General features: G+C 40.3%; 1 protein-coding gene across 1 annotated transcript; it reads right to left on the reverse strand.

The window, feature by feature from the left end:
• Nucleotides 1-1908: 1908 nt before the first annotated feature.
• On the reverse strand, nucleotides 1909-27119 carry LOC310721183 (serine/threonine-protein phosphatase PP1-beta catalytic subunit). The gene is made up of 8 exons (XM_083532583.1): nucleotides 26959-27119; nucleotides 5721-5852; nucleotides 4888-5118; nucleotides 4618-4722; nucleotides 4342-4413; nucleotides 3517-3668; nucleotides 3206-3340; nucleotides 1909-2602 (listed from the first exon to the last, which is right to left on the reverse strand). The coding sequence occupies exons 1-8, from the start codon at nucleotides 27008-27010 to the stop codon at nucleotides 2498-2500; spliced, it is 984 nt and encodes a 327-aa protein (XP_083388709.1). The 5' UTR covers nucleotides 27011-27119; the 3' UTR covers nucleotides 1909-2497.

Here is a 27119-nt window from a genome sequence, read left to right on the forward strand (position 1 = left end):
ATCTGGGTTGCACCGAATGTCCATTTATTACAGATAAACAATGTTGAGGTGCAGTGATGGTAATCCGAAGCAAACTGTAGTCCTGAGTCAGTGTAGCAGACTGTTGACATTAACTACAGTCCAAATCCATCCTTCCATGCATCCATCCTGGAGATTTATTCCAGGTGAAAGGAAAACTGAACCAACATGGCTTCCATACTAGATACATACTGTATTGTGGACTATCAGAGAATGGCATATTATTGAATGTAGATAAACATTGATTGAATTCAGAAATGCTACCATAGCTAGTCTCACTGGAGTCCCTACATGCACCCTGATCACACTGTACAGTCTTTAACTTTTATGTAGCAATAAATTCTTGTTTTTCTTTCCCTGTAATCCTTCTACCCTCCTCTCTCCAGTTAAACATGCTCCTGAGGTACCAGTGACATTTCTTCTCTTCAGACCCTCTTGATTCATCCCGATATGCTACCTCTTTATTTGGCGATCCCTCTGTACAGCTTGGGATGGTTGCATATGAACAGCCTAAAGATCCATGAAGTTACTGAGCAACTCAAGAGCTATGAGGATTGATTTGGATTGTAATGAATATAAACAGTCTGCTCCAATGGCTCAGGACTGCATGAACAGTTCTGCGTTTAATCGTGCGTCATTGAACAGCACACCTCAAAAACGATGGAACTGTAATGAATGGACATTTGGTGCCACCCAGATGAGGACAGATTCTCTTTGAAGTCTGGATCTTTAGTTGCCACTTGATCACTTATTAGGGATACACTTATAAGCATGAACATATACATTTACATTTCATAACCTCTGCATACTCTATTAAGCTGCTTTGGGACAAAGTCCATAATTCAAGTGCTGAACAAATTAAACTGAATTAAGTATAAGGATGAATTAAAAGGAGATCAACAGTTTGAGGAGAAATAACCTGTCTCACAGATGTCTGGATTATACCACATGGTTTAATTTGCCTTTAGAAACCAGTTGTTAATGCTTTATACTGCTTACCAATCCAGTTTAATACAATTTATATTATACAGTAACCTGCTATAACTTTATGACCACATGAGTTATATTGTGTTGGTTCCCCTTTTGTTGCCAGAACAGTTCTGACCCATCGAGCATCAACAGCATTACCAACTTCAGTAATTTAAGCCACAGGTACTCCTCTATTGGATTGGACCACAGGGTCCAGCCTGCGCTTCTCACGTGCATCAACACGTTTCAGCCTTCCATGACCCTGTCGCTGGTTCACCTCTGTTCCTTCCTTGGAGCACTATTTAATAGAAACTGAGCACTGCAGACCAGGAACATCCCACAAGAGTGTTTTGGAGATGCTCTGACCCAGACGTCTAGACGTCACACTTTGACCCTCGTCAAACTCCCTCATATCCTTACACTCGCCCATTTTCCTGCTTCTTAAACATCAACTTTGAGGACAAAATGTACACTTGCTGCCCAATAAATATATTCACCCACTAACAGGTGCCATGATGAAGAGATAATCAGTGTAATTCACTTCACCTGTTATAATGTTATGCCTGATAGTTGATACTGATACTTCAGCCTGAGGATGACTGAGCTTTCCTACAACCTTACTACAATATTTTCAGTTTTACAAACGCTTGTGTAAACGCTGTACTAAAAACATCATTAGACCAAACGTTATTACACCCTACAAGAACCCTGCAATCAAGGCAACAACCATTCAATCTTTTAAAACAATCTTATTATTAAATATTGTGCACTTGCAGTAGTTAACTGTGGGTGAAGCGAAGGCAGATTTTACTCAGCAGCTTGAACACAGCGACATCTATTGCCATTTTTTTGTAACTGCAACAGTTTAAATTACGATAATTAAAAAAAAAAAAAAAAAGCACACACACAAACACACACCAGTTTCAGTTTATTCTGGTTTATTTAATGAAAACCCAGACGAAGTTATTGGTTTATTTACGTGTTCCTGTTTCTCTCGAACAGGTCGGGAAGAATGAAAAAAAAAACTGAACTGAAAAAAACTAATGAATGTACATTTTTCTGTAATAGGTAAACTAAAAAAAAAAAAAAATGTGGAACACTCTGATATGCAGACAGACTAATGTGTGTGTGTGTGTGTGTGTGTGTGTGTGTGTGTGTGTGTGTGTGTGTGTGTGTGCGCGCGTGTGCGTGTGTGTGAATAAGCATACATTTTCTACCCCAAAACACTTTGTGGTTACACAGATAAAGACTGGGACTGAAAGACAGAGAAAAAAAAACGAGAATAGAAGTACAGAAGAAAGTTTAGGAGATGAAGGGAAAGTTTAATAAGTGTTTAAAATCAGGAAGGGTCGCTTCTCGCTGTGTATATGACTACATTGTTTTTCCATCATGGTAGAAATTGCAGAGGGAGTTTTGACACTCGATCTTGCCTTGTACTTCATCCTCCGATTCGTTCGCACTTCTCTCGGTCTATCTCGCTCTACCTTTTCGGTGTCACTCGTTCGAGCATTCACCGTTTTTTAGGCGGAGCGGCTGTGCGGGGCGGAGTCACGGGACGCCCCGAGTTCATCCCGCCGTACTGGTACTTAGCCTTCTTCTCTGAAGGCTTCAGGATCTAACAAGAGGAAATGAAATGATGATGAGTGGTTTATTTGCTGGGTTTTTTTGCAATATTGTACAAAGAATCTCCAAAAACTGATATTCCCCAGGTTATGATGGTTCAATGTACGATATCTCGAACTTATGATGACGATACGAATATATATATATAATTTCCGGACAATAAAGTGCATCCAAATATAAGCCGCACCCACTGAATTTGACAAAGATTGATAAATACGCCGCACCTGTCTATAAGCCGCACCTGTGTATAAGCCGCAGGTCTACACTGAAACTAATGAACTTTACACAGGCTTTAATGAAACAATACAGTGTCTGTTACACGGCTTGTATCTAAACAGTAGCCTACCAAGAAAGTCATTGTTCACTGTCTTCCTCCTTCCTTTCACAACTATTTCTCTCGTGAGTTTATCTTTTGGCATCGTCGTGCGTTTAAAAATCACCATCAGTGAAGCTTTTCTCCCGATGCCGTGCAGCTCACTTTAAAGATTCGTTTATCGCAACATATAGTCATATTTCCCAGCCCTAGAGTTCTCACGTGATTACTTTCGGCTCTAAACGAACTCCGCGAGTGTGGGTATGAGTCTGCGTGTTGTACCTGGAAGGAACACATAAGCGTTTCGTCCACACTCATCATGCCGCCGGCGTTATCGAACTCCCCGCAGTAGTTCGGGGCAGAAAACAGAGTGACCAGCTGTCTCTTGGCAAAGAACTCATATCCATCCTCTACCACCTGCCATCACACACACACATAAATGAGGTATAAGGCATTGCGCAACACAGCTTCAAGAAAGGAGCAGGATCTCAACCTCCACCATGTCAAATATTGGGAAGTAAAAAAAATAAATAAAAATAAGCAGCATTTGTCTCATGTGGTTTTTTTGAAAGTTTAGATTGAAGAGTGGTCACCTGGTGCGCTCTGCAAATGAGATCTAGATCGTGGCGGTTCAGGAACTTGCTGACTACGTCGGCTCCAAAGGTGAAGGATACACCTCGGTCGTTCTCTCCCCAGCCCTGAACGTCTTTATCCGGGTCGGACCACAGCAGGTCGCACAGCAGCCCTGCACAAAAATATTAGAGGTCGACCGATTAATCGGTATCGCAGATAAATAGATAGCGATAGCTGGAAATACTAACTATCAGCCAAAATCCATACCGATAGTTTTTTCGGTTTCTGGTACTCAGTCATTAACGAGAGCGGCCCCTAGAGGCAAAATAGTGACGCTACGTGCTGTTTGTTATAACATGCGAGATGATCTGCTGCCTGGAGAGCGCCATCATATTTGAATTATTTATGATATAATTATATTTATTCATTATTAGATTCATACATATTTAATTTAGCACATTCTCATGATTCGGTACTGTTTTTTTTTTTTTTTTTTTTGTAAAAAACGTTCAGTACTATTTTTCATGGAGTGTGTTTTTATACACCATCCATTTTTTTATACAGTATCCATCAGTTGATTAATCGTTTTACGACAAGTACGATTTAACCGTTTGGTATCGGTATCGGTCGACCTCTTCGAAAATTCCATAGTGACGTTCAGTTTTCATCGAGTTCTTATTTACGCAGCTTGGACAAATCATTATGCGCATGTTCTTGTTTCTATTAATGGACTTTTAAAAACACTAGATGTAAAAATTGTATTCAATGGTAAATTTCACGAGTTTAAAATTTTAAAAGAAAACTCCAAATCTTTAAAATCCCCCCTTTTTACAGGGAGTAGGTACCCGTGTCAGGGACGTCTGTAGGCCTCATGATCCGTCTGATCTGCTCCATGGACTGCAGGTCAGGGGACAGCCCTGTGGAAGAGGCGAGGATGCAGAATCAGTCACAACCATTAAGTCAATTAAAAAAACTAATTGGTTATACAGAATCTTCTGAGCTCGCAAACAAACTAAAATACTGTATATATCATTATTTAAAATGTAGGTGTTTTAAAGGTGAGCGCCTTCGCAAATTGCAGGCGTGACTAAAAATCATTGACGGTTTCCAATTAAACCCACCTCCATGGCAGCAGAATATTTTTTCATCGACAATGGCGGCAATAGGCAGACAGTTGAAACAGTCGGTGAACGTCTTCCAAAGTTTGATGTTGAACCTGCGCTTGCCTGAAACGGCACAAAAGAAATGATAATTGCATACATCATATAGAATGTGACTGTCCACCAGGTGGCTCTATTGTGCGCAAAAAAAAAAAAAAAAAAAAACGTATCTCCGAACTGACGCTGAGTACAAGGAAGAAAAAAAAAAAAGGTTTGGAGATGCGTGCTTACACTCATCGTAGAAGCCATAAATGCGGTTGATGGAGGCGCACTCGTGGTTTCCTCGCAGCAGGAAGAAGTTCTCTGGGTATTTGATCTTGTAGGCCAGCAGGAGGCAGATGGTCTCCAGAGACTGCTTTCCTCGATCCACGTAATCGCCCAGGAAGAGGTAGTTCGCCTCTGGGGGGAATCCGCCGTACTCGAACAACCTCAGCAGATCTGTGTACTGACCGTGGATGTCGCCTGTACACACGACAGGGCAGGAAAGAGATGATTAAAATAAGCCAGGGTTTGGGTGGGGGTGGGGGAACAAGACAAAGATAGAGACAGAAAGACAGTAGGCTGTGTCTGGGGAAGTGAGCTGAATATGAATAAAGGTGTCTGCCAGTCGAGTCAATAGAGTCTGTGTACTCCAGAATCTGTGAGCTACTGCACTCTTTGGACGTATTGTATTTGAGGACTCCGTACAATACGTCTAGACAAAAGTCAATTTTTCCCGGGAACATTATGGCTACAGAACATTCACAGAAAACAAAGATATTGTTATTCGTATCCATTGTTTCATTTTTCTTCATATATATATATATATATATATATATATATATATATATATATATATATATATATATATATATATATATATAGTGTGTTTTCTCACGATCAAATACAACAATTACACCAACATGAAACACTGATTCAGAGATTTGTGTCCAGTGTAATAAAGAATTGCAAGAAGAAAAAAAGCTAAATCATAATGATACTATTTTAACTGATTATATCATCACCTTTGGCCAGGACTACACCTGAAAGCCCTCAGGAAATTACATGAAGCCATGAATACCAACCGCAGATTTTGAGCGGGGCCTCCAGCTCCAACAGAATGGGCTGACTCAGGAAGATCTCTCGGGATTTAATGCACAGCCCTCGCACCTCCGCCTCCGTCATCTGCACAATCTTTCCTGGGCGACATCCTCGTACTGAGAGAGAGAGAGAGAGAGAGAGAGAGAGAGAGAGAGAGAGAGAGAGAGGGGCAAAGAATTCATATCAAAGATGCGAACAGATGACAGGTTAACAGTGCACACTTCATAGTAGCCGACAGTACAGGCCATGAGTGTTAATCGAAAGATATTTTTAACATTAGTCTTCATTAAAAGCGTCTGGGAATTAAACTCTCGATTCTGATTGGCTGGAAGGTGTTGATTTACGTTTTATAGCTGCAGCTCTGGTAGGAACTCCAGTTTCGTCAAACATGTCATTAAAACACGAGTTTTGTGCTTGCTCTTTTGCAAATGCTAGAAAATTGCTCTGATATTAAAAAGAATAAAACTTTTCAGGAAACACTCAAATCCTTTAGCTTTAAAGAAACTTTTTTATTATTATTATTATTATTAAAATTATCCTGAATATACGATCAAAGCAATTAAAGACATTCACTAATAATGTCTATGTACTATAGTGCCAATGCCAATCTTCCCACTAGTGGACATGCCAGGAAATTCACCCCAAGGTCAGACCTGCAATACTCAGAGAGCATGTTAAATCTTAAAGCTCATGAGTACGATTATTAATTAGAAAAATATCAAACAATTATGGTTTGTTTAGAAGAGGTGCCAGGAGAAAGCCTCAAGAAGAACATGGTCGAACGGCTTAAGTTTGTCGCATCTAAACAATGTCTTTTAACCAGACAAGACTAAAGTGAAGATGTCTGGCCACAATGCACAGCACCACATGCTTTCATTTATTGCTTTACTATTTTTGTGTGTTTCGGTTGTGGCCATTCTTAAAGTTTTAGCCAGATTTTCAGAATTTGAAGAACGTTCGCTTCAAAACATTGAGGTCTAATGATCCCACATGGGGCCATAGTTACAGCTTTCTGTACTTTTCCATCATGTGGTGTTTGTTTTTTTTTCTTTCCACACTTCCACTGTGACATCACAGAATGCACACCTTTTATCAAACAGCTGCATCGTTTTCACCTCATTCTCACACCGACTTTCGACGAGGAAGGAAGCAACAGCAACTATGACGTATTACTCCAACATCTCTGAACCCTGCGATGTTTTCATCGAGGTTGAAGGTGTTCAGATCGAGGCTCACAGAGAGGTGCTCTCTGAATTGAGCCCATACTTTAGGTAAAGAATGAGGGCATCTCAGGATATGTTACTGAGTAGAAAAAGATGAGAGTGAACTATTTAATTGTTTGTTAACCCATTAACATGGTAGATTTTAATCTCAAATTGTATCTATTCACACTTATTATGATTTGCTTGAAAGTTTTTACTTATAATTAGCCTCATTGTCTTTACTCTCTATCAGGAATGTTTTATTCCCTGGACTTACAATTACCGTAATTTCCGGACTATTAAGCGCACCCATATATAAGCCGCACCCTCTGAATTTGACAACGATTTTTATTTTAAACATAAATAAGCCGCACCTGTCTATAAACCTGTCTACACTAATGAAATTTACACAGGCTGTAACAAAAGACAGTGTCTGTTACACGGTGTAACGGGTGAAATATGTTGTGGCTCCTTTAAGAGCAGAGCGGCATTTTGGGAATAGCCGCCGCATTTTTCCGCTATTACTGCATGTGTGCAAGACCGAGGAATATGTCCTTATTATTTTCTGATGCTCATTTCCAAGTTCCTTTGACTAACCCGTAACGCTGTTGCCAAGAAAAATAAAAAAGCACGAGTTTTGGAAACCTGTCTGTGCTTATATGATTTCTGGAGTTAGCGAGCTCTCCCTTCACCCAGACTCAACGCGTTACAACGGCTTGTATCTAAACAGTAGCCGACCAAGTAAGTCATTGTTCACTGTCTTCCTCCTTCCTTTCACAACCATTTCTCTCGGGGGTTTATATTTTGGCATCGTTGTGCGCTTAAGAAAAACGTTTTTTTCTCCCAATGCCGTGCAGCTCAGAACACACGTGAGGTGCGTTTTTTCGTTTCCGTTCGGAAATTTAATTGGTCTAATGTTATGGGGTTCAGTTTTTTTCAGTTGAAGTTTGTGAAACCGGGAAAAACCCAGGAAAAATCCATAAATTAGCCGCTTCGTTGTTTACGCCGCGGGGTTCAAAACGTGGGAAAAAAGTAGCAGCTCATAGTCCGAAAAATACGGTACACACTACTTTTTTTTTTTTTTTTTTTTTTACCGGGAAGCTTCATGTGCCAAATCCCCAAATCCTGTTCATATTGTATGCATGACATCATTTTAATTTTCGTCTTCTTTATTTTCTAGTGCTCTGTTCTCAAAGCGGATCCCAAGCAAGCCTGTGTACAACATCCCTGGTGTGGCTCCAAACATAATGCAATCCATCATCCAGTACGCTTACTCCAACACAATAAATATTACAGAATTAAACGTGAAGGACCTCTTGGTGGCAGCTGATTATCTGCTCGTGAGTGACGTTGTTCAACGCTGCTGCACATTTCTGGAGAAACGAGTATGCCTGGAGAACTGCAGGGAAATGTTTCAGCTTGCTGATATGTTCTTCCTTAACGAGCTGCGTAAAAAGTCTTTGAGTATAATTAACGAGAACTCATTCAGCAATCCAGATGATCTGAGCACCAGAGAAGTTGCACAGAAACCATCAAAAGCCATACATACTGAGTGATTAATAATATAATCAGTGATCAAGCCAAATAAGAGTGTCTGTCTATCTGTCTATCTATAAAATAAATACATACAGTACAGACTAAAAGTTTGGACACATCTTCTCATTCAAAGAGTTTTCTTTATTTTCATGACTATGAAAATTGTGGAGTCACACTGAAGGCATCAAGGGTTATTTGACCAAGAAGGAGAGTGATGGGGTGCTGCGCCAGATGACCTGGCCTCCACAGTCACCGGACCTGAACCCAATCGAGATGGTTTAGGGGTGAGCTGGACCGCAGAGTGAAGGCAAAAGGGCCAAGAAGTGCCAAGCATCTCTCAGGGAACTCCTTCAAGACTGTTGGAAGACCATTTCAGGTGACTACCTCTTGAAGCTCATCAAGAGAATGCCAAGAATGTGCAAAGCAGTAATCAAAGCAAAAGGTGGCTACTTTGAAGAACCTAGAATATTAAATTTTTTAGTTGTTTCACACTTTTTTGTTATGTATATAATTCCATATATAATTCCACATGTGTTAATTCATAGTTTTGATGCCTTCAGTGTGAATCTACAATTTTCATAGTCATGAAAATAAAGAAAACTCTTTGAATGAGAAGGTGTGTCCAAACTTTTGGTCTGTACATATATATATATATATATATATATATATATATATATATATATATATATATATATATATATATATATATATATATATATATATATATTATACACACACTCACCAATCAGGCATTACATTATGACCCCTGAACCAGTGAATAATTGATTATCTCTTCATCATGGCACCTGTTAGTGGGTGGGATATACCAAGCAGCAAGTGAACATTTTGTCCTCAAAGTTGACATGTTACAAGCTGGAAAAATGGGCGAGCGTAAGGATTTGAGCGAAAGTCAGAGCATTTCCAAAACTGCAGCTCTTGTGGGATGTTTCTGGTCTGCAGTGGTCAGTATCTATCAAAAGTGCTCCAAGGAAGGAACAGTGGTGAACCGGTGACAGGATCATGGGAGGCCGAGGCTCTTTGATGCAAGTGAGGAGCGAAGGCTGGACCGTGTGGTCCGATCTGACAGACGAGCTGAAGTCACGATTGAAGGCGAAACATCAGCACGGTGAATAAAATCTGTAGAATCCTCATCATGTGAAAATGGTGTAGATTAATGAAGTGCTATTGTGTAAACTGTTTGTAACTTCGGGACAGTCGCACTGGATCTGTTCTGTTGTGACTCGCGAGCATCAGCTCGATTACGGATTCAAGTTCACTGTTGTGGTTTTAAGCGAATGATTATGCATTTGTACACCAACGCGTATTTTTTATTTATTTAATTTTTTTAATCAGGCCTGTTAGTTTGCTGCGTTTCTCAGTTTCCATTCCTTTTTATAGCATTTATCTACTACAACAGTAACTTATCCGTTTTCAAACGTGATTTACTGCGGTTTTACTGCGTCCAAACGCTTGTTTTCAATGTGTATGTAATTTACTTGTATTGTGTATACAAGATTAAATTAATTAGATCTTTTAGATGCTTATATCTTCACAACTGCACAAAATGGCTGTGCATTTTAAACCAAAAAATTGTCAAAACAACGTTGTATTGATTTTATACTGATGTTTTTAAGCATTGTTGTCTAGTGGCTTATTAGCAGCTGGAACTTAATTCTCGGCTCAAAGGCTGGTGAGGAAAATAGAAGATTTATCTTGTGATTGGATTTTTGAGTTGAACTTGTAGTCCAGGTGATTTAGTTCTTCACATGTTCATGGATTATGATGTACAATTATTTAATTCATGTCAGGGTTTGCCAACTATTTTCCTAATTGTGCTGAATATATTTTATCTGCTTTATTTTTTAATTCACTACTTGATTTGTACAGAGACCAGCATCCTATCCCAGGGTACGGTTCTGTCCAAACAAAGTGCTCAAAAGCCACTCAACCAGTCTTAAAGCTATAATAGTTATTATATAATATATAATGCTAATTGACTAGTCACTCAAAATGAGTGAATCTAATAATCTACAGTGGAACACGGTTATGTCGATGTCCTAGGGGGGTCGCCAAAAAGCATCGAGATAACCGATTATCGAGATAAATGAAAATCAATATGGCGGCAGTATATTAACGTGCTTGAAATTTCTTTATGTACATGATGTGCGTTAATAAATGAGAATGTGCATGCACGTGTTTTTGAGGGGTTTTTTTACACAACAGCGTTGCTGTGATTTGTTTGATGGAGGCATGCTATAAAAATACATACAGTACATGTTTGTTATCTGTCAGAAATCCACCTGCCACGCCCCCTTCGGCGCCCCCTTCGGCGTAGCAGGTGCTTTCTCATCCGCTTTCTCTGAAGCTCCCGGCTTCGCTCATGCGTATCCCGGTACGTGTCTTCCCACCGGCACTCTCTTTTAATGGCTGCGCTTTTCTTCCCAAAGCGCATCGCGGATTCCCCCCCGATCCTGCCGTTGTTCATTCTATGCTTTTGCTGCTCATCCCACGTTCTCCCGTGTGCTGTTTAGCGCCGCGCTTCTACTTTCGCCTCCCGTTCATCGCGTAACATTTAACAACAAAAGGCATATGTGCACTAACTAACAGCAGAGATTCACCAGTATACAATACAACACCTGTAGCAGCTGTAAGGTTTGATTTTTCCGCCACTTTCGCGAGTACTTCTGCGGCTGCACCGAGATAACCGACGTTAAATGGCAAATTTTTCCCCCCTTGTGCTCGAGATATCAGGGTTCGATATAACCGATCAAAAAATGCTTAGACAAAGCGAGAATTTGGCGGTTCCACTTCAAAAACGTCGATTTAATAGGGTTGTTGAGTTAACCGAGGTCGAGATAACCGGGTTCCACTGTATTTTGATACATTTAGTTTACATCACATGTAAACAGAAATGTAAAGTACCGTAACTAAAAACATTTTAAAGAAATATTTTTTTTAATAAATATCCACCACAAGGGGGCAGTGCCTATTAGGCATTGATTTTTATTATGAATGACACTTTTTTTTATATATATATTTTTGCTTTTTATCCATCCATCCATTTATCTAATTGTTTTTAACTGTTTTTAACTGTGCTTTTAGGATGCACACACTATAGGCTCCTCACATGCGTGCGCACACATCACGGCATCAGGTACCACGCACCATCTCACACAGCCATAATGATCCAAAGCTCTAAACTATTTGCTTACTAAAAACCAGGAGATTACATTTTTTGGCCAGGCAGTGTATTAATTTTTATAAAAAAAAAGTATTAAAAATCGATCAATCCATATGAAAAGAATCATATCAAATACATTTAGATACAATACAGCTCTAAGAGAAAAGAAACCGGAGAAGAAATGGGGGTGTGGCTCTACTATAATGTGTATTTGAAGCTTTTGACACCTGTCTGCACGCACACACACACACACACGCACGCACGCACACACACACGCACACACACACAGCCTGAAGCTAATGCATTTACTGGAAATTAAGAGATCAGTTCGCAGTAAACTAGGCCTAAAGTCTAATATAGCGCAGTGAGAGACTACAGCACTTTACACCACCTAGATAAAGTTACACTGAATGTACACACTGCTAGTGCAAGCAGGGGACAAATATGCGCACACACACACATACACACACACACACACACACACACACACACACACACCAGACTATTTAAAGCGTAGATGCATTTTATGATGAACAAGCGAGCATGCACAACTGCAAGTGTATGCACTCTGACCTGAAGAGCTACGCACACGCACACGCACGCACACACACACACACACACACACACACACACAATAGCACAGAAAGACATCAGTTTACTTAAAGCATGAATGCATTTTATGATGAACAAACAAGCTAACACACAACAAACACACGACTGCAAACACATGCACAAATGTACACACAGACACACAGAGACACACACACACACACACACACACACACACACACACACACACACACACACACACACACACACACACACACACACACACACACACTAAACGCTAAAGAGTCATGTGAACCACACATCCTCCCACACTCTCAGATGTAAAGGCATTTACACGCAATGTCACACACACACACACTTAGGCACACTTGCGTACACACACACAGTTCCCAACTGACCCCTGGACTGTACCACAATAACAGAAGGGGGTTGGGGTGCTTTCTGAGCATGTCTCCTTCCAGGACTCTGCTCTGTATTACCACAGAGAAAAATCTCCTTAGCAACAGAATCAGGTAAAGCAAGGGTGAGGGGGTGGGGCACGAAGATCGGCAGATTTCTTTCGTCTACAAAAAAACGTGACCCGTGAACACGTTTCGTTGTGAATAATTTTCTTACTGTTTAGTATACATTTTTATCATTTAAACAACTGGATATTATTATTTATATTAGCATTTATACAAGGATAATTAGTGTTCAATAAATATTATATTATTGATATCTAATTTCGACCATGAAACAGTATTTGTATTTAAATAAATATTTATGCTGTTTTTCATTCATATGTAATGAAAAATCTCGATCACGGCAAGGAGACCTTGCATTCGGGCCGATTCGATACACACAAAATTCACAAAAGTATTGGGACGCCTCAGCTATATGTGGTTCTTCCACAAACCTTTATCACAAAGTTTGAGGCACACAATTGTTGTCTTTGGATGTGGGAGCATTCGATTTTCCCTTCACCCGAACCAAACCTGTTCCAGCATGACAATGCCCCTGTGCACAAAGCGAACTCATGCCCTTACAGAGTGAAGTTTAGGGAACTGCCTTCCACAGGGCATCTGAGTACATCTATCCAAATTTGGCCTGGGTTATATATGAATATGAGAGAGAGAGAGAGAGCGAGCGAGAGCGAGAGCGAGAGAGAGAGACAGAGGGAGAGAGAGAGAGAGAGAGAGAGAGAGAGAGAGAGAGAGAGAGAGAGAGAGAGAGCGAGAGCGAGTGTCCTCTCTAATGCTCCTTAATGCCAAACTAAAACACTGCAGTGCAGATTGTTGGCCTCTGCCTGCCCTCTTCATTTTCCCTTCTTTCTCTTCATCTTTCTCGGCCTCTGAGCCATTGCACCACTTCAAAGCTTCAGTTATTCGTTTGTTTAACTTCTTTGAACGGAAAACCCGGGAAAATGAAACACAAACGTAGTTTTAAGTAAATATTTGTTATAAATAGGGTTTTATTTACAAATTGTATTTTTTATATACAGTGGGTACGGAAAGTATTCAGACCCCCTTAAATTTTTCACTTTTTGTTATATTGCAGCCATTTGCTAAAATCATTTAAGTTCATTTCTTTTCCTCATGAATGTACACATAGCACCCCATACTGACAGAAAAACACAGAATTGTTTACCTTTTTGCAGATTTATTAAAAAAGAAAAACTGAAATATCACATGGTCCTAAGTATTCAGACCCTTTGCTGTGACACTCAAATATTTAACTCAGGTGCTCTCCATTTCTTCTGATCATCCTTGAGATGGTTCTACACCTTCATTTGAGTCCAGAAATTTTTGATTATACTGATTGGACTTGATTGGGAAAGCCACACACCTGTTTATATAAGACCTTACAGATCACAATGCATGTCAGAGCAAATGAGAATCATGAGGTCAAAGGAACTGCCTGAAGAGCTCAGAGACAGAATTGTGGCAAGGCACAGATCTGGCCAAGGTTCCAAAAATTTTTTTGCTGCACTTAAGGTTCCTAAGAGCACAGTGGCCTCCATAATCCTCAAATGGAAGATGTTTGGGACGACCAGAACCATTCCTAGAGCTGGCCGTCGGGCCAAACTGAGCTATCGGGGGAGAAGAGCCTTGGTGAGAGAGGTAAAGAAGAACCCAAAGATCACTGTGGCTGAGCTCCAGAGATGCAGTCGGGAGATGGGAGAAAGTTGTAGAAAGTCAACCATCACTGCAGCCCTTCACCAGTGGGGCTTTATAGCAGAGTGGCCCGACGGAAGCCTCTCCTCAGTGCAGGACACATGAAAACCCGCATGGAGTTCTCCAAGATGGTGAGAAATAAGATTCTCTGGCCTGATGAGACCAAGATAGAACTTTTTGGCCTTAATTCTAAGCGGTATGTGTGGAGAAAACCAGGCACTGCTCATCACCTGTCCAGTATAGTCTCAACAATGAAGCATGGTGGTGGCAGCATCATGCTGTGGGGGTGTTTTTCAGCTGCAGGGACAGGACGACTGGTTGCAATCAAGGGAAAGATGAATGCGGCCAAGCACAGGGATATCCTGGACGAAAACCTTCTCCAGAGTGCTTTGGACCTCAGACTGGGCTGAAGGTTTACCTTCCAACAAGACAATGACCCTAAGCACACAGCTAAAATAACAATGGAGTGGCTTCACAACAACTCCGTGACTGTTTTTGAATGGCCCAGCCAGAGCCCTGACTTAAACCCAATTGAGCATCTCTGGAGAGACCTAAAAATAGCTGTCCACCAACGTTTACCGTCCAACTTGACAGAACTGGAGAGGATCTGCAAGGAGGAATGGCAGAGGATCCCTGAATCCAGGTGTGAAAAACTTGTTGCAGCCTTCCCAAAAAGACTCATGGCTGTATTAGATCAAAAGGGGGCTTCTACTAAATACTGAGCAAAGGGTCTGAATACTTAGGACCATGTGATATTTCAGTTTTTCTTTTTTAATAAATCTGCAACAGCGTCAACAATTCTGTGTTTTTCTGTCAGTATGGGGAGCTGTGTGTACATTCATGAGGAAAAGAAATGAACTTAAATGATTTTAGCAAATGGCTGCAAAATAAAAAAGAGTGAAAAATTTAAGGGGGTCTGAATACTTTCCGTACCCACTGTATATATATATATATATATATATATATATATTTAAGAGCGTCTTTTCAATAATGATGAATTCTTTAGACCAACTATATTTACCAGGTTGGTGTTGAATACTGAAAAGTACAAGCATTTGCAAGGAAAGGTTCAGCACTTACAGACTTAAACAAAATATAGCCACAAACAGCGATCGCAGGGGTCCAAGCACCTCAAGATTTTACTTTCCAAATCATCTAGAACAATAAAGAGGCCGGAGATTGAAATTTTTTTAAAGATTTCTAAATATAAACTAGATGAAATGTCTACATGAAAACATTAGGATTTCTTCAGCGATTGGAGCGTTTCTGTTGAGTTGATAGATTAGATAATTACTGAGTGTATTGTAACGCATGTACGCCTGAGGAATGAAGAAGGAGTGTGCTGGTAACGATCCTTAAGAATAAGGGAGATGTGCAGACCTGCAGTAACTACAGGGGAATAAAGTTGATCAGTCACACAATGAAGTTATGGGAAAAAGTAGTGGAAGCCAGGCTGAGAGAAGAGGTGACCATCTGTGAGCAACAGTATGGTTTAATGCGGAGGAAGAGCACCACAGACGCATTATTTGCTTTGAGAATGTTGATTGAGAAGTGTAGAAAAGGTCAGAAGAGTTGCATTGTGTGTTGGTGAATTTAGAGAAAGCGTATGACAGGGTGCCGAGAGAGGAGTTGTGGTATTGTATGAGGAAGTCAGGTGTGGCAGAGAAGTATGTGAGGGTGGTGCAGGACATGTATGAGGACAGTGTAACAGTAGTGAAGTGTGTAGTAGGAACAACAGACTGGTTCAAGGTGGAGGTTAGACTGCATCAAGGATCGGCTCTGAGCCCTTTTCTGTTTGCAGTGGTGGACAGATTGAAGGACGAGGTCAGACAGGAGTCTCCCTGCAGGAGGTTTATGGATGTGGTGAGGGAAGACATGCAGGTAGTTGGTTTGAAAGAGGCAGATGTAGAGGACGGGGGTATGGAGACGGATGATCAGCTGCGACCCCTAATCGGAAAAGCTAAAAGAAGAAGATTGTAACACATGTTAGGCAGCACTGCTGTCACTGTACGTCGGGTTTGGCACAGATAGACTGCATGGCGTGTTTTTCCGGCACTGCAGGTGAGATCGTACACTTGCCATTCACAAACAAAAAAATTAAGAAAAGAAAAAAAGAAAAAATACATGCAATCCCTGTCTAGCAGGTCCAGCAAAACCAGCACGAGGACAGGCCAAGCACCTGAGCTCAGGCATGAAAACCTCTCAGTGTTCATCAAGACGAATGTAAAAGCATTCTACAGGAAACACATTCATGGAAGATTTTAAGATACGTGAACGTGTGTGTTTGGTGTGGGGGGAGTAAGAGTGAGAGAGAAGGAAGGAACCGAGACTTATATGTATACAAATTACTCCCTCTGAAAAACAGACTGCCATTTATGGGCGTACACGGAGAAAGAGGAAGAGTGACGAAACACACACACACAGACACAGTTAATGCATTCGAACTGAGGCATGATATCATCTGCAGTTTTAGGAGCAGGAAAGCTGCTGTAGGTGTTAATTAAATCCTGTAAGTTCTCACTTGTGTTAACCAGAAACACATTAAATATGCTCCTGCTGTAATACTGTGATGATTCGAAAAAGAAACAAAAATCTAAACAAGTCGATTTCGTCATGTCTGTGATATTGAATTATAAGTATAACTCGGCTAATTAGCAAGTTACGGGACATTGAGAGGAACAAGTAAAAAATGTGCATAAAAGTTGAAGCCATGGGAGTGAATAGATCAGGAGGAGAAAGATTAATAGAATGAAGCCCCTCAGACGGGATTCTACAAGATACAGGTGTACACTTTATGAAATGTATCTCATTACTTAAAGCCAAGGCAACTACATATGACGTATCAACACTACAGAGACCGAGGTGTGTCCTGAGAGTCACACAGAATATAGATTAACATAGCAGAGGTAGAGCTCTATAGATACCTAGATACAGAACAGGAAAAGAACATCTGGATTTCTAAAATCTTTTTTTTGCACTACAAAGGCATGTGAAATTTATGATTTGCTGTCTGTCTGAAACAAAGAAATAACAGCGAACTATCTGTACCATATTAAACTGCATAACATCACATCGTGATGGGGTTCAATCGTATCATATCGCATCCGTAGCTGCTTCGTATGTATCATTAATGTATCGTATCAACGGCCATACATCGAGACGCGAATTGCGTCGGCCTCAGTTATGGAGACGCACATCTCAATTGCAAATGCTAATAAATATATTTACTAACAAATGTAGAAATAAAGAAGCTTAAGACATCTTCGTTTGGATTGCATCTCTAAACTAGTGTTCGATTTACTCACAAACAACTCATCATGCTTTTTGTAGACGTTTTACCGCATCTGAAATGATGTGAAATTAAACAAATGAATAATCTTTATAAAATAAGTGTTATCAGTGTCGAGCTGTTTGGGGTAAAAGTGAAAAACACCGTTCCTTCGTGCTGTTTTTGGAAAGTCAGCTACCTTTGAGGGGCAGCTTCATGCCGGATACATCAATCCATCGTAGAATATTGTAACACTGTAAGAGGTCATCAAAAATAAACATGTTGCTGTAGCACTGTGTACATAAGAAATTACAGTTTCCTTTGAGTCCCTAATAATATTACACCATTTTTATAACACCCCCCCCCCCCCCACACACACACACACACACACACACACACACACACACACACACACACACACACACATGCTCTGCTCTGCTTTGGTCTGTCTGCCTTCTTTCCACTATGGGTAGCCAGCTAGCCTCCATTACACACACACTCTTTCTCGCACGCACGCACACACACACACACACACACACACACACACAGTGTGGAAAATTGTGACCCTTCTGCTGGCTTACAGCATCTGAAAATGGAAGCAAATGGAAAAGGCCTTTTCGCTGTTTATGGACACACTGAATACTTCTCATTGTGTGTGTGTGTGTGTGTGTGTGTGTGTGTGTGTGTGTGTGTGTGTGTGTGTGTGTGTGTGTGTTCGTTCAGTTTTGTAGGAGTTTTTCCGACTAAAGGCATAATTAAGTTGCATAATGGTGCCAACACTAGTGCAAGAAAAGGAAAACAGCCCCACACACACACACACACACACACACACACACACACACACACACACACACACACACACCTTTTATTAACAATTTAAAGAGACCATTTTACTATAAGGATTATATGCTAAAGGCTTCAAGTCATTCTCTTTTTGCAGTTTAGAGTCTGATGGTCTGAATTATCGCTGATCTTCAATACACAGCGTTCACCACCATTGTGTTTGTTTTCAGTATGCAATGTGTTCAGGGGACAGTACAAGGACAGAACTGCATTTTCTACATTCTTAAAGCTGACAATCCTCCAAATCTGATCGACATGATTAAAAAAAAAAGGGTTAGGCTGACATGATGTCCACCACCTTCTCCTAGTTATAAACCGTGTATAAAGTGCGGGAAAACAGTGCAGCTCATGAACTACTTTAACCCGTATTACTTTAACTTTTATTATTTAAAAAATAATAACCTTGCAGAATAATTTTGGTTCAAAAAACCAGATTGAATGCGATTTCTGCTGAATTTCTACCTGCACATTCATCAATCACATGCACACTTACTGCAGGGTTACTGAGGCCACTCCCCCAACATACACTGTGCATTCCTTCTTAAGATAACACACCATTATACACAATATATTTATGTAAATCTATGTAAATTACATAAACATTATGTAAATTTATGTTTAAAACTTTGTGCTGTGATCAAAGTTTTTTTTTTTTTAATCTGTATTAGTTTGCATGCACGTCAGTTTATAACCAAACAAAATATATATTTACGCTTGTATATGATAAAGCTGATATAAATGTCCCCCAAATTTGTAACAGATTCCGATAAATTCCCATAAATTCCTGGTAAGATTCCAACTTTTCCAGAATTCTCCTGCTGAAGCTCCCATAGAAAGTTTCTGAAAGGTTACAGAAGTCTTCTGCACTTTTTCAACCCTAGACACCAGTGCCACAGCTCTCTAAAACTGGGAGTCAAGACAGACGAGTTGGATGTCTCTCAGGAGACAGTGGAAGACGGAGGACGGCAGAAGTTGTCTCACTCATTCAAATCCTTTTGGATTAGAAAACCTCTTCTAGATGTGTCTCGATATTATACAAAACATTCCTGCTACGTGAAGATTAAGGGTTCGTTCGATATGCTAAACGTTTCCAAGTGTTTTCATTAGGATTCATTTTGGAAAACAATTAAAGACGCTTACGCTCATTATCCTACACAGCAACACACACACACACACACACACACACACACACACACACACACACACACTACATCGTTTTAGGTTTTTATGATCATATAACTTTATAGCCGTAGCTAATTGGCAAGATTGAGGGTAGATGCAATTACACACATTCTCTCTCTCTCTCTCTAAAAAAAATAAAGAGAGAAAACAGAGCTGCTGTTGTTTTATGATCTTCTGGAGCGAGATAATAAGCTTAAATATGAACACTTCCGCAACACACACACACACACACACACACACACCTTAATTAAACGTAATGAAAAACAAAGTCGAGGACGGCGGAAACAAGCTACAAGGTGCGCTGCAAAAACATACAGCTCTTTCACGACCGGGTTTGGAAAAGATGATTTTTCTAGATGATTTATTGTCTTGCTAAAATACAGGACATAAAACCTGATATTACTGAGAGCACATACAATATTCAAAAACCTGAGAGAACTGATAATGTCTGATGCACGGATGATGCAATTTCCTTTCAGTTTAGTCAACACATTGAAATATAGATACTGGGTGGTGTTAGTGCTTGTGGGTTTTTTTTTTCCAGGTTCTTTCCAGGTTAAGATCAATGCCGTCATGAACCTTTCAACTATATTTAAAAAAAAAAAAAAAAAAAAAAAAATTTTATCAACTAATCAACTGAAGGTCAAACAATAAAGCAGGCTGAAAAATACAGGAAAAAACTCAAATCAAAAATGTAAAAGAGCAAAAAGTTAGAAGTAGAGAAAGAGTTTTCTAGCGCCAACCTTTTGGCAGTGCTGGGAATCTGCTCCTAACTCCACACAAAAAAAATATAAAATGTCCATGTCCACAGTAATACATTTTTGTTTGAAATTTCCGCATATTTCATATTACATTGCCCGTGACTGTAAAAACAGAGGCTTCCGGAAACGCATTTTTTTCCATTGCCACACCGTTTCAGAGAAAAATAAACTTTTATGAAAACCATCGAAAACGGCAGTGTGAACGCGGAGTGGTTTTTTTTTTTTTTTTTTTTTTTACGAAAATGCCGTTTTCTAATCCGGTTGGGTTTCCGTTATCCAGTATTACTGTAGACGTAGCCTTGTTTTATAAAAGATATTTGTACAATTTCTCAATTTTATATTTAAGTAAACCGAATATGGTATAAAAAACACATTTTTCAATACATTCAGACCTGATAATCGCTCAAATCAAACTCTATACTTTTTCATACTTTTCTAAAATGCGTAGGGACCCTGATCCTGACAGATGAAGTCTCGCTGTGGGGTCTTCGAGAAAGAAAGTGGTGCCTTTATGTGGTACGGAAAACACAACGTGAATCTGCTCGCTCAGCCCTCAGGTTACGTGTGAGCTGTCGCTGTCACTAAACAGTAGAGCAGTGATTACTAACAGAGACAGCTGTGCCTGCTGACATTTACACAGAGAGAGAGAGAGAGAGAGAGAGAGAGAGAGAGAGAGAGAGAGAGAGAGAGAGAGAGAGAGAGAGAGAGAGAGAGAGAGAGAGACAGACAGACAGACAATGGGGGAAAAGGCACTTCTGTCTGTACCACAATTACTGAATGATATAATAAGATTTATTTTAATTGGTTAACATACAGATTCTAAAGTTTGCACAGGCTTGAATGAACTGGAGATATGTACATGAAGATATGGGTTGGAGTAGAAGATCTTGAGTGGTCTGCTATACAGCTCTGACCTTAACCCTACTGAACACCATTGGGATAAATTGGGACACTGACAGCACCCTGGACCTCCTCACCTACTGACTACTTTGAATATTAAATGATTTTCTATGCAGTTGTCGCATCGCACTGAAAAAATGGCTGCCTGACTGCGGCTACTTGAATTTAATCAGGCGGCGGCGTATCGCTAACCCTCCCCCAGATATTGCACACGCCTTGAGTCGCAGAATGAAAAATGGATGCTTCAAATTACTGGAGGAATCCTATTTACCCAAAACTGAACTAAAAGCCAGAATCGCACAGACACCATGATGCCAACACACAGTGATCATATCGCTCCTCACTCCTCCTGTGGCCATTTTATTACTGATTAGACGTGGAAACAAATTTATTACCTCGACCAAATAAACAAATCCAATCTGAAGAGGGCTTTAAAACGTTCCTGTTGAGACGGGACAGAATGTTATTATTTCCCTTAGTTACTTCTCTACGGGATATTCGGTGACGAGAGATACTTTGTTTCGTTAAATATTTACGTTACGTATTTCGATGGTTCTTTTCCGTAACCTAACATGACCCGGGGGCGGGTTTTTTTTTTGTTTGTTTGTTTGTTTTACACGTGCACAAAAGCGTCACGATGTTGTGACACGTCTATTCGAGTGTCTGTAAAATGGCCTGTTTATTTATTCAGCGGTCGAGGGAGCCGAGAGTGTAAACAGTGGTGTCAGATAGAGCTGTTGCTGGACGCTTGTTGTCCCCGAGAGGCGCTTAGTGTTGTTAAAGTCCCAGAAAAAGTTATGAGACACACTTCTGTGTTCGTTACAATGAACAGAGGGAGAGGAGGGCTGAGGCTTAACTACTGCAACCATTTACAAAGCAGAATGGAAAAATGGCTTGGGCTGAGAGAGAGAGAGAGAGAGAGAGAGAGAGAGAGAGAGAGAGAGAGAGAGAGAGAGAGAGAGAGAGAGAGAGAGAGAGAGAGAGAGAGAGAGAGAGAGAGAGAGAGAGAGAGAGAGAGAGAGAGAGAGAGAGAGAGAGAGAGAGAGAGAGAGAGAGCAATCCTGCAATGATGTGGGTGAACCAGCACAATAAAGGTGTCGGTTTTGCATTCCAGTGTACTTGAGTGCTCTTTTCACACCCCCAGTTTAATGCAAATGTTATAACTAGGCTTTAATATGAAAAAAAAAATTTAATCAGCATCACGGTGCCTGTAGTGTCAAAAGACAGGCCTCTGGCACTCTGAATGCGCATCATATTCTCAAATTTGCAGAAACAACAAACAAGCGGAACGACTTCTGAAGCTCATGGCCAGAAGTCACGTCATCACGTCATCAGACAATCATCACGTTTGGCAATACGTCTCACGTTCCACAAGAATTAGCCAACCAATCTTTATTTATCAGATTTAACACAGCCGTGTTCACCCTCTTCAAATGTCCATGACATAATAAGACTCGGCGTTATCTTCGACATGACCTCCTCAATTAATTACGGTCGTAATACACTCTTTCAATCGCGAAAGAACGGAGAAGTGGCTATTTAAGGATCCCTCGCTTTGCCGTGTAGGGTTGATGCCTAGGCTGCATCCAAATAAGGCTCGGAGTGAAAGAAAGCGAGGGCGAGCACTCCCGTCGTCTCAAGGGTCTCGGTGTTGTGCTGAAGGTCACTTCGGCGCTCGTGCTTCTGCTCAATACCGTCGACTGGCATCAGAGTGATGTTTGCGAACAGGAAAGGAGCACGAGCGTGCTGATAAACGACTGCTGCTTGAGATCGAAGAGCAGCGCTAAATCTTGCAGTGGAACGACTTCAATCTTCGTTTCTTTTTCACTGCTGGTTTTGAAAAGACTTGATCTGACCGCGCTTATCAATAATCAGGGACGTCAAAAAATGTCGGACGACAAGATTCCTGAGCCGTAGAAAATCCTGATTCTCTAGAATGTTTTATAAATAATAATGTGTTTGGATTGCCAGTTTTATCCTGGTACTCATTTGTCTCGGTTTGAGAAACACCAAGCACAAGGCTGTTTATTTAAAATTTGACTACACCCACAAAACTCCATAAAAAGGCAAAGCTCGCAAATGTTGAAAGAGCAATGAAGAAGCACCTCCTAAGCTCGGCATGCGCCAAGTCTTCCAATAATGCAGCTCGGCCACTTCGGAGCAGTAGCTACCTTAGACACGCCTACTCGAAACACCCTAATGGGGCACCAATATTCTTGCCCTAATTGTTAAGAGCAAAATGACAATACAACTCTCACAGATTCACAATAATGAATATTGGATACTGTATTTTTTCATCAACACCGCAATACATTGTGTAAATGCTCCTCCAAACAATTAACGACTTAACGACTCATCACCTTCGTACACAAGGCCGTGGTGCGGCTTGCCGGCTAGCATGTAGCTAAAGGGACGTACGATAGTCTATAAAACGTGCCCATGTATCGTTAATGAAAGGAACGGTGTCATACAATCGGTTGAACGATCCTTCTAATCGTAAAACTTTTGGATGTCCTTCACAATTTTCCTTATCAGAAAAATCCCTCATGCCAAGACACTACACGTAAGCAACAATTGATGAATGTGAATTCCTTCGAGAGCAGATTAAAGGACATCCTGTTAGTCATTGACGGCTCTCACGAACGGAGCAAACAAACGGGCGTCCGTCACCAAAATACACCGTCATAACACTGCGTAATGTGACGTACAGATTAATAATAATCTTCATAACTCTTATTAAGACTAGTCATGTACCAGTATTACATTTTAAAACCATGTCTTCATTTGATCACAGCAAGTCACCATAACCTTCAACCTGCCAAGTGCCCCTTTCACGACAGTTTTATACGAGTCTAATTGCGACATAAATTCAGACTTGTCTAACCGTAGAAAATCTGACTGGTTTTATGTTGAACGTGACCATTAATTCGGGTATCAATCAGAGAGAGAACACCAGAATGCTGGATGATGTAACCCCATTACTCAGCATGATAAACTATGATTAAAAAGTAGTCATGCACACACACATTCTCTCTCACGCACACACACATTCACACACACACTCACTAGGTATCTCAAGTAAGGTGTGTCCTCAGGAATTCATACCTTGCTTTAGAAGCCCTGGGGGAACTTTAATCAACGCACATTCGAGGATTGGGTTGATGTCGGATTTGCTCTTTTTTTGATCTGCTTTTGTTGTTTGTTTTTTTTTAAGTTGTGATTACACACATAAATAAATATTATTGCACGATTTCTTCAGAATCGAGACCAAAAAACTAACAAACAAACAAACAATTAGGGAAAAACAAAAACAAACTAGGATTATCAGGATTAGCAGATATCAGGATTTGCTGGATCGATCATTATACTTTCATTTTCTTTTTTTTTCTTTTTTTATGCAACTGCAAGAGAAAACGACGATCGTGTACATTTCATAACGTTCTAAGAACCCTGAAGATAATCAACAATGCTAATCTTTTCCTTGGATCCGTCATATCAGTCCTCCTTCTTGACATTTAACTAATGCGTGTTCGCAGGTGGAATTTTCCCGTGACAATGCACTTTCCATCACCGCATCAATAAAGAATCCATCTCTCCATATACCACTTTACACCTTAACTAAGAGCATGACTGGGCATCTCTGTGGAGAAAAGCCATTCAGACTATATAAACATGATATATTCACACAGCTGTGTGTATATTGTGTTTCTATGCTGTATTTCCCAGCTACATGACCAACCACAAAGTCAGAGGCTAAAAATACATTTCTCCTGAGGCTCTTTAACGTATTAAGAAGAAAGTCCCAGTTCAGATATCAAAAGGTTCAACCACAAGTAATCAGAGTATTACTCTTAAATAAACGAGTATCGATTGATAGAATAAAACGTGAACAAAACAAAAAACACAGTTCATTTTTTTTGTTTCAAATCCTGTCGTCTAACAAAGGAGTTACGCAAGAGTGGATCCTGGGCTCAGCTCCTTTTTTCGCATCTTTAATAAAGCGAATATATCCGTACGTAATCCTTCGCCTTTTATAATCGTTTTGACAACACCAGCCGTTTAAAAAGCCTTACGTCTGGTTATAACCAACCCTGACTGACTGCACTATTGTTTACAGTTTTCCCATTGTGATCTAGTAATTTACCCTAGCTTTAATATCCGTCTATAACTGATTACTTTGTTATACATTTGTGAACTAGCTTCTGTCAGCATCCTAGAGAAAATTCGTACTCTTTACATCGGTTACTATAGAACACATCCACACCAGTTATAACTGGTCAAAAAGGACTGGAATTGTTATCACCAGTTATAACAGGTTCCAAGGGATATAACATGACTAAATGCTTTTAACCGGTTATAACAATACTGATAGCTCTCAGTAGTTATAACACCACCAGTTTTTGTTTTTTTTTTACAATCAATACACCACTGTGTTGTATAAAACCACCAGTCCTGTACCAAATCATTGTGCCCAGACGTAACCAGTTATAACCTGCACCCCCAGTCTCATTTAACACTTATAACAACAATCCTAAATAATTATAACAACACTAAAATCCTTCTTCCTGCTTTTTCTCATTCGCTGAATACCAAGTTTAATCCTCATTAGCACTAATTATAACACCAATCCTTTCTCCACATGAGGAGAGGACTGTTTTCATGGGGGACTCCGTGGGTTCGATTCCCACTCAACAGTGTTTTTAGGGAAGTGGTAACTCAGTGGTTAAAGCTTTGGGTTACTGAACAGAAGGTCAGAGGTTCAGGTCCCAGTATCATCAAGATGGAACTCTCGGGCTTTTCAGCGAGGCCCTTAACCGCAATGTACTCCAGGGGGGCTGCATAATAGCTGACCCCAGCTTCCTAACATCTGCTGGGACATGTGAAGAAAGACTTTCACTACTCTGCAATGTATATATGACAAGTTAAACACCTCTTTCTTTTTATTTCTTTTTCCAGTTATATCATAGTCGATATCAGTTGAGGAAAGTCGAATCCCTTGAGCAGTAAATCGGTTCAATCACACACTTTCCAGTATCCATGAAAATATTGGGGTTTGCAGGAATGCAGATGTGGATGCAGATGTGTCGAAAACATCAATATTTCTTTGTTGTTGTTGTTTTTTTTTTAAAGAAGCACTCAGGGGCTCTCTAAAGTCGTTTCAAGATTCAGAATAAAATCAATTAATTAAAAAAAAGCATGAATTTAATTCGTTCTTGGTGTAACACTCCTGTGTTTTAGGAATGGTCTAGATTTGTTTGTTTGTTTGTTTGTTGTGGTTCATAACAACGTAGGTATTTGACTGTTTATTCCAGTCGCTTCATAACAAATACACAACCACCTAACAACTCTAACAAATCCACAAGAACGATAGTTGTGTGTGTTTGTAGACATTTTATGGATATTTTTTTTAAAGGACAGAAATATCTTCGAGCTGAGATGTCTGAGCTAAAAGGTGTGCCCGACATGTTAGCTGCTCTTCGCACAAGCGGCCTCTTGGAGGACAAAAAAAAAAAACAACACCCCTCCATAACACACAAGATAACTTAATTTTAGACAAATATTTCCTCAAACACTTCTCAGGGACGACGTTAAAGCTGTTAAGGTACATGGGATTTAAAAAACTCACCCTCTAAAAGCCTTGAGATGAGCGAATCGACGTCCAGTTCCCCCTCCGCCATATTTGAAGGGTGTTCACGACAGAACAGGAACGCGCGCACACGCACAATGAGAGAGGGCGAGAGAACGCGCGCGAAAGAGAACGAGACAGAGAGAGCGAGAGAGAGAGAG

This window comes from Silurus aristotelis (assembly GCF_946808225.1).
Source record: "Silurus aristotelis genome assembly, chromosome: 27".
NCBI lineage: Eukaryota > Metazoa > Chordata > Actinopteri > Siluriformes > Siluridae > Silurus > Silurus aristotelis.

Excerpts from the sequence above, each read along its gene's own strand:
- LOC310721183 (XM_083532583.1), bottom strand. The coding sequence starts at position 27,010 with ATGGCGGAGGGGGAACTGGACGTCGATTCGCTCATCTCAAGGCTTTTA. Across the intron at positions 5,853-26,958 it reads CATCTCAAGGCTTTTAGAGG|TACGAGGATGTCGCCCAGGA; the intron begins GTGAGTTTTTTA and ends TCTCTCTCTCAG. Across the intron at positions 3,669-4,341 it reads TACAGACGTCCCTGACACGG|GGCTGCTGTGCGACCTGCTG; the intron begins GTACCTACTCCC and ends ATTTTTGTGCAG.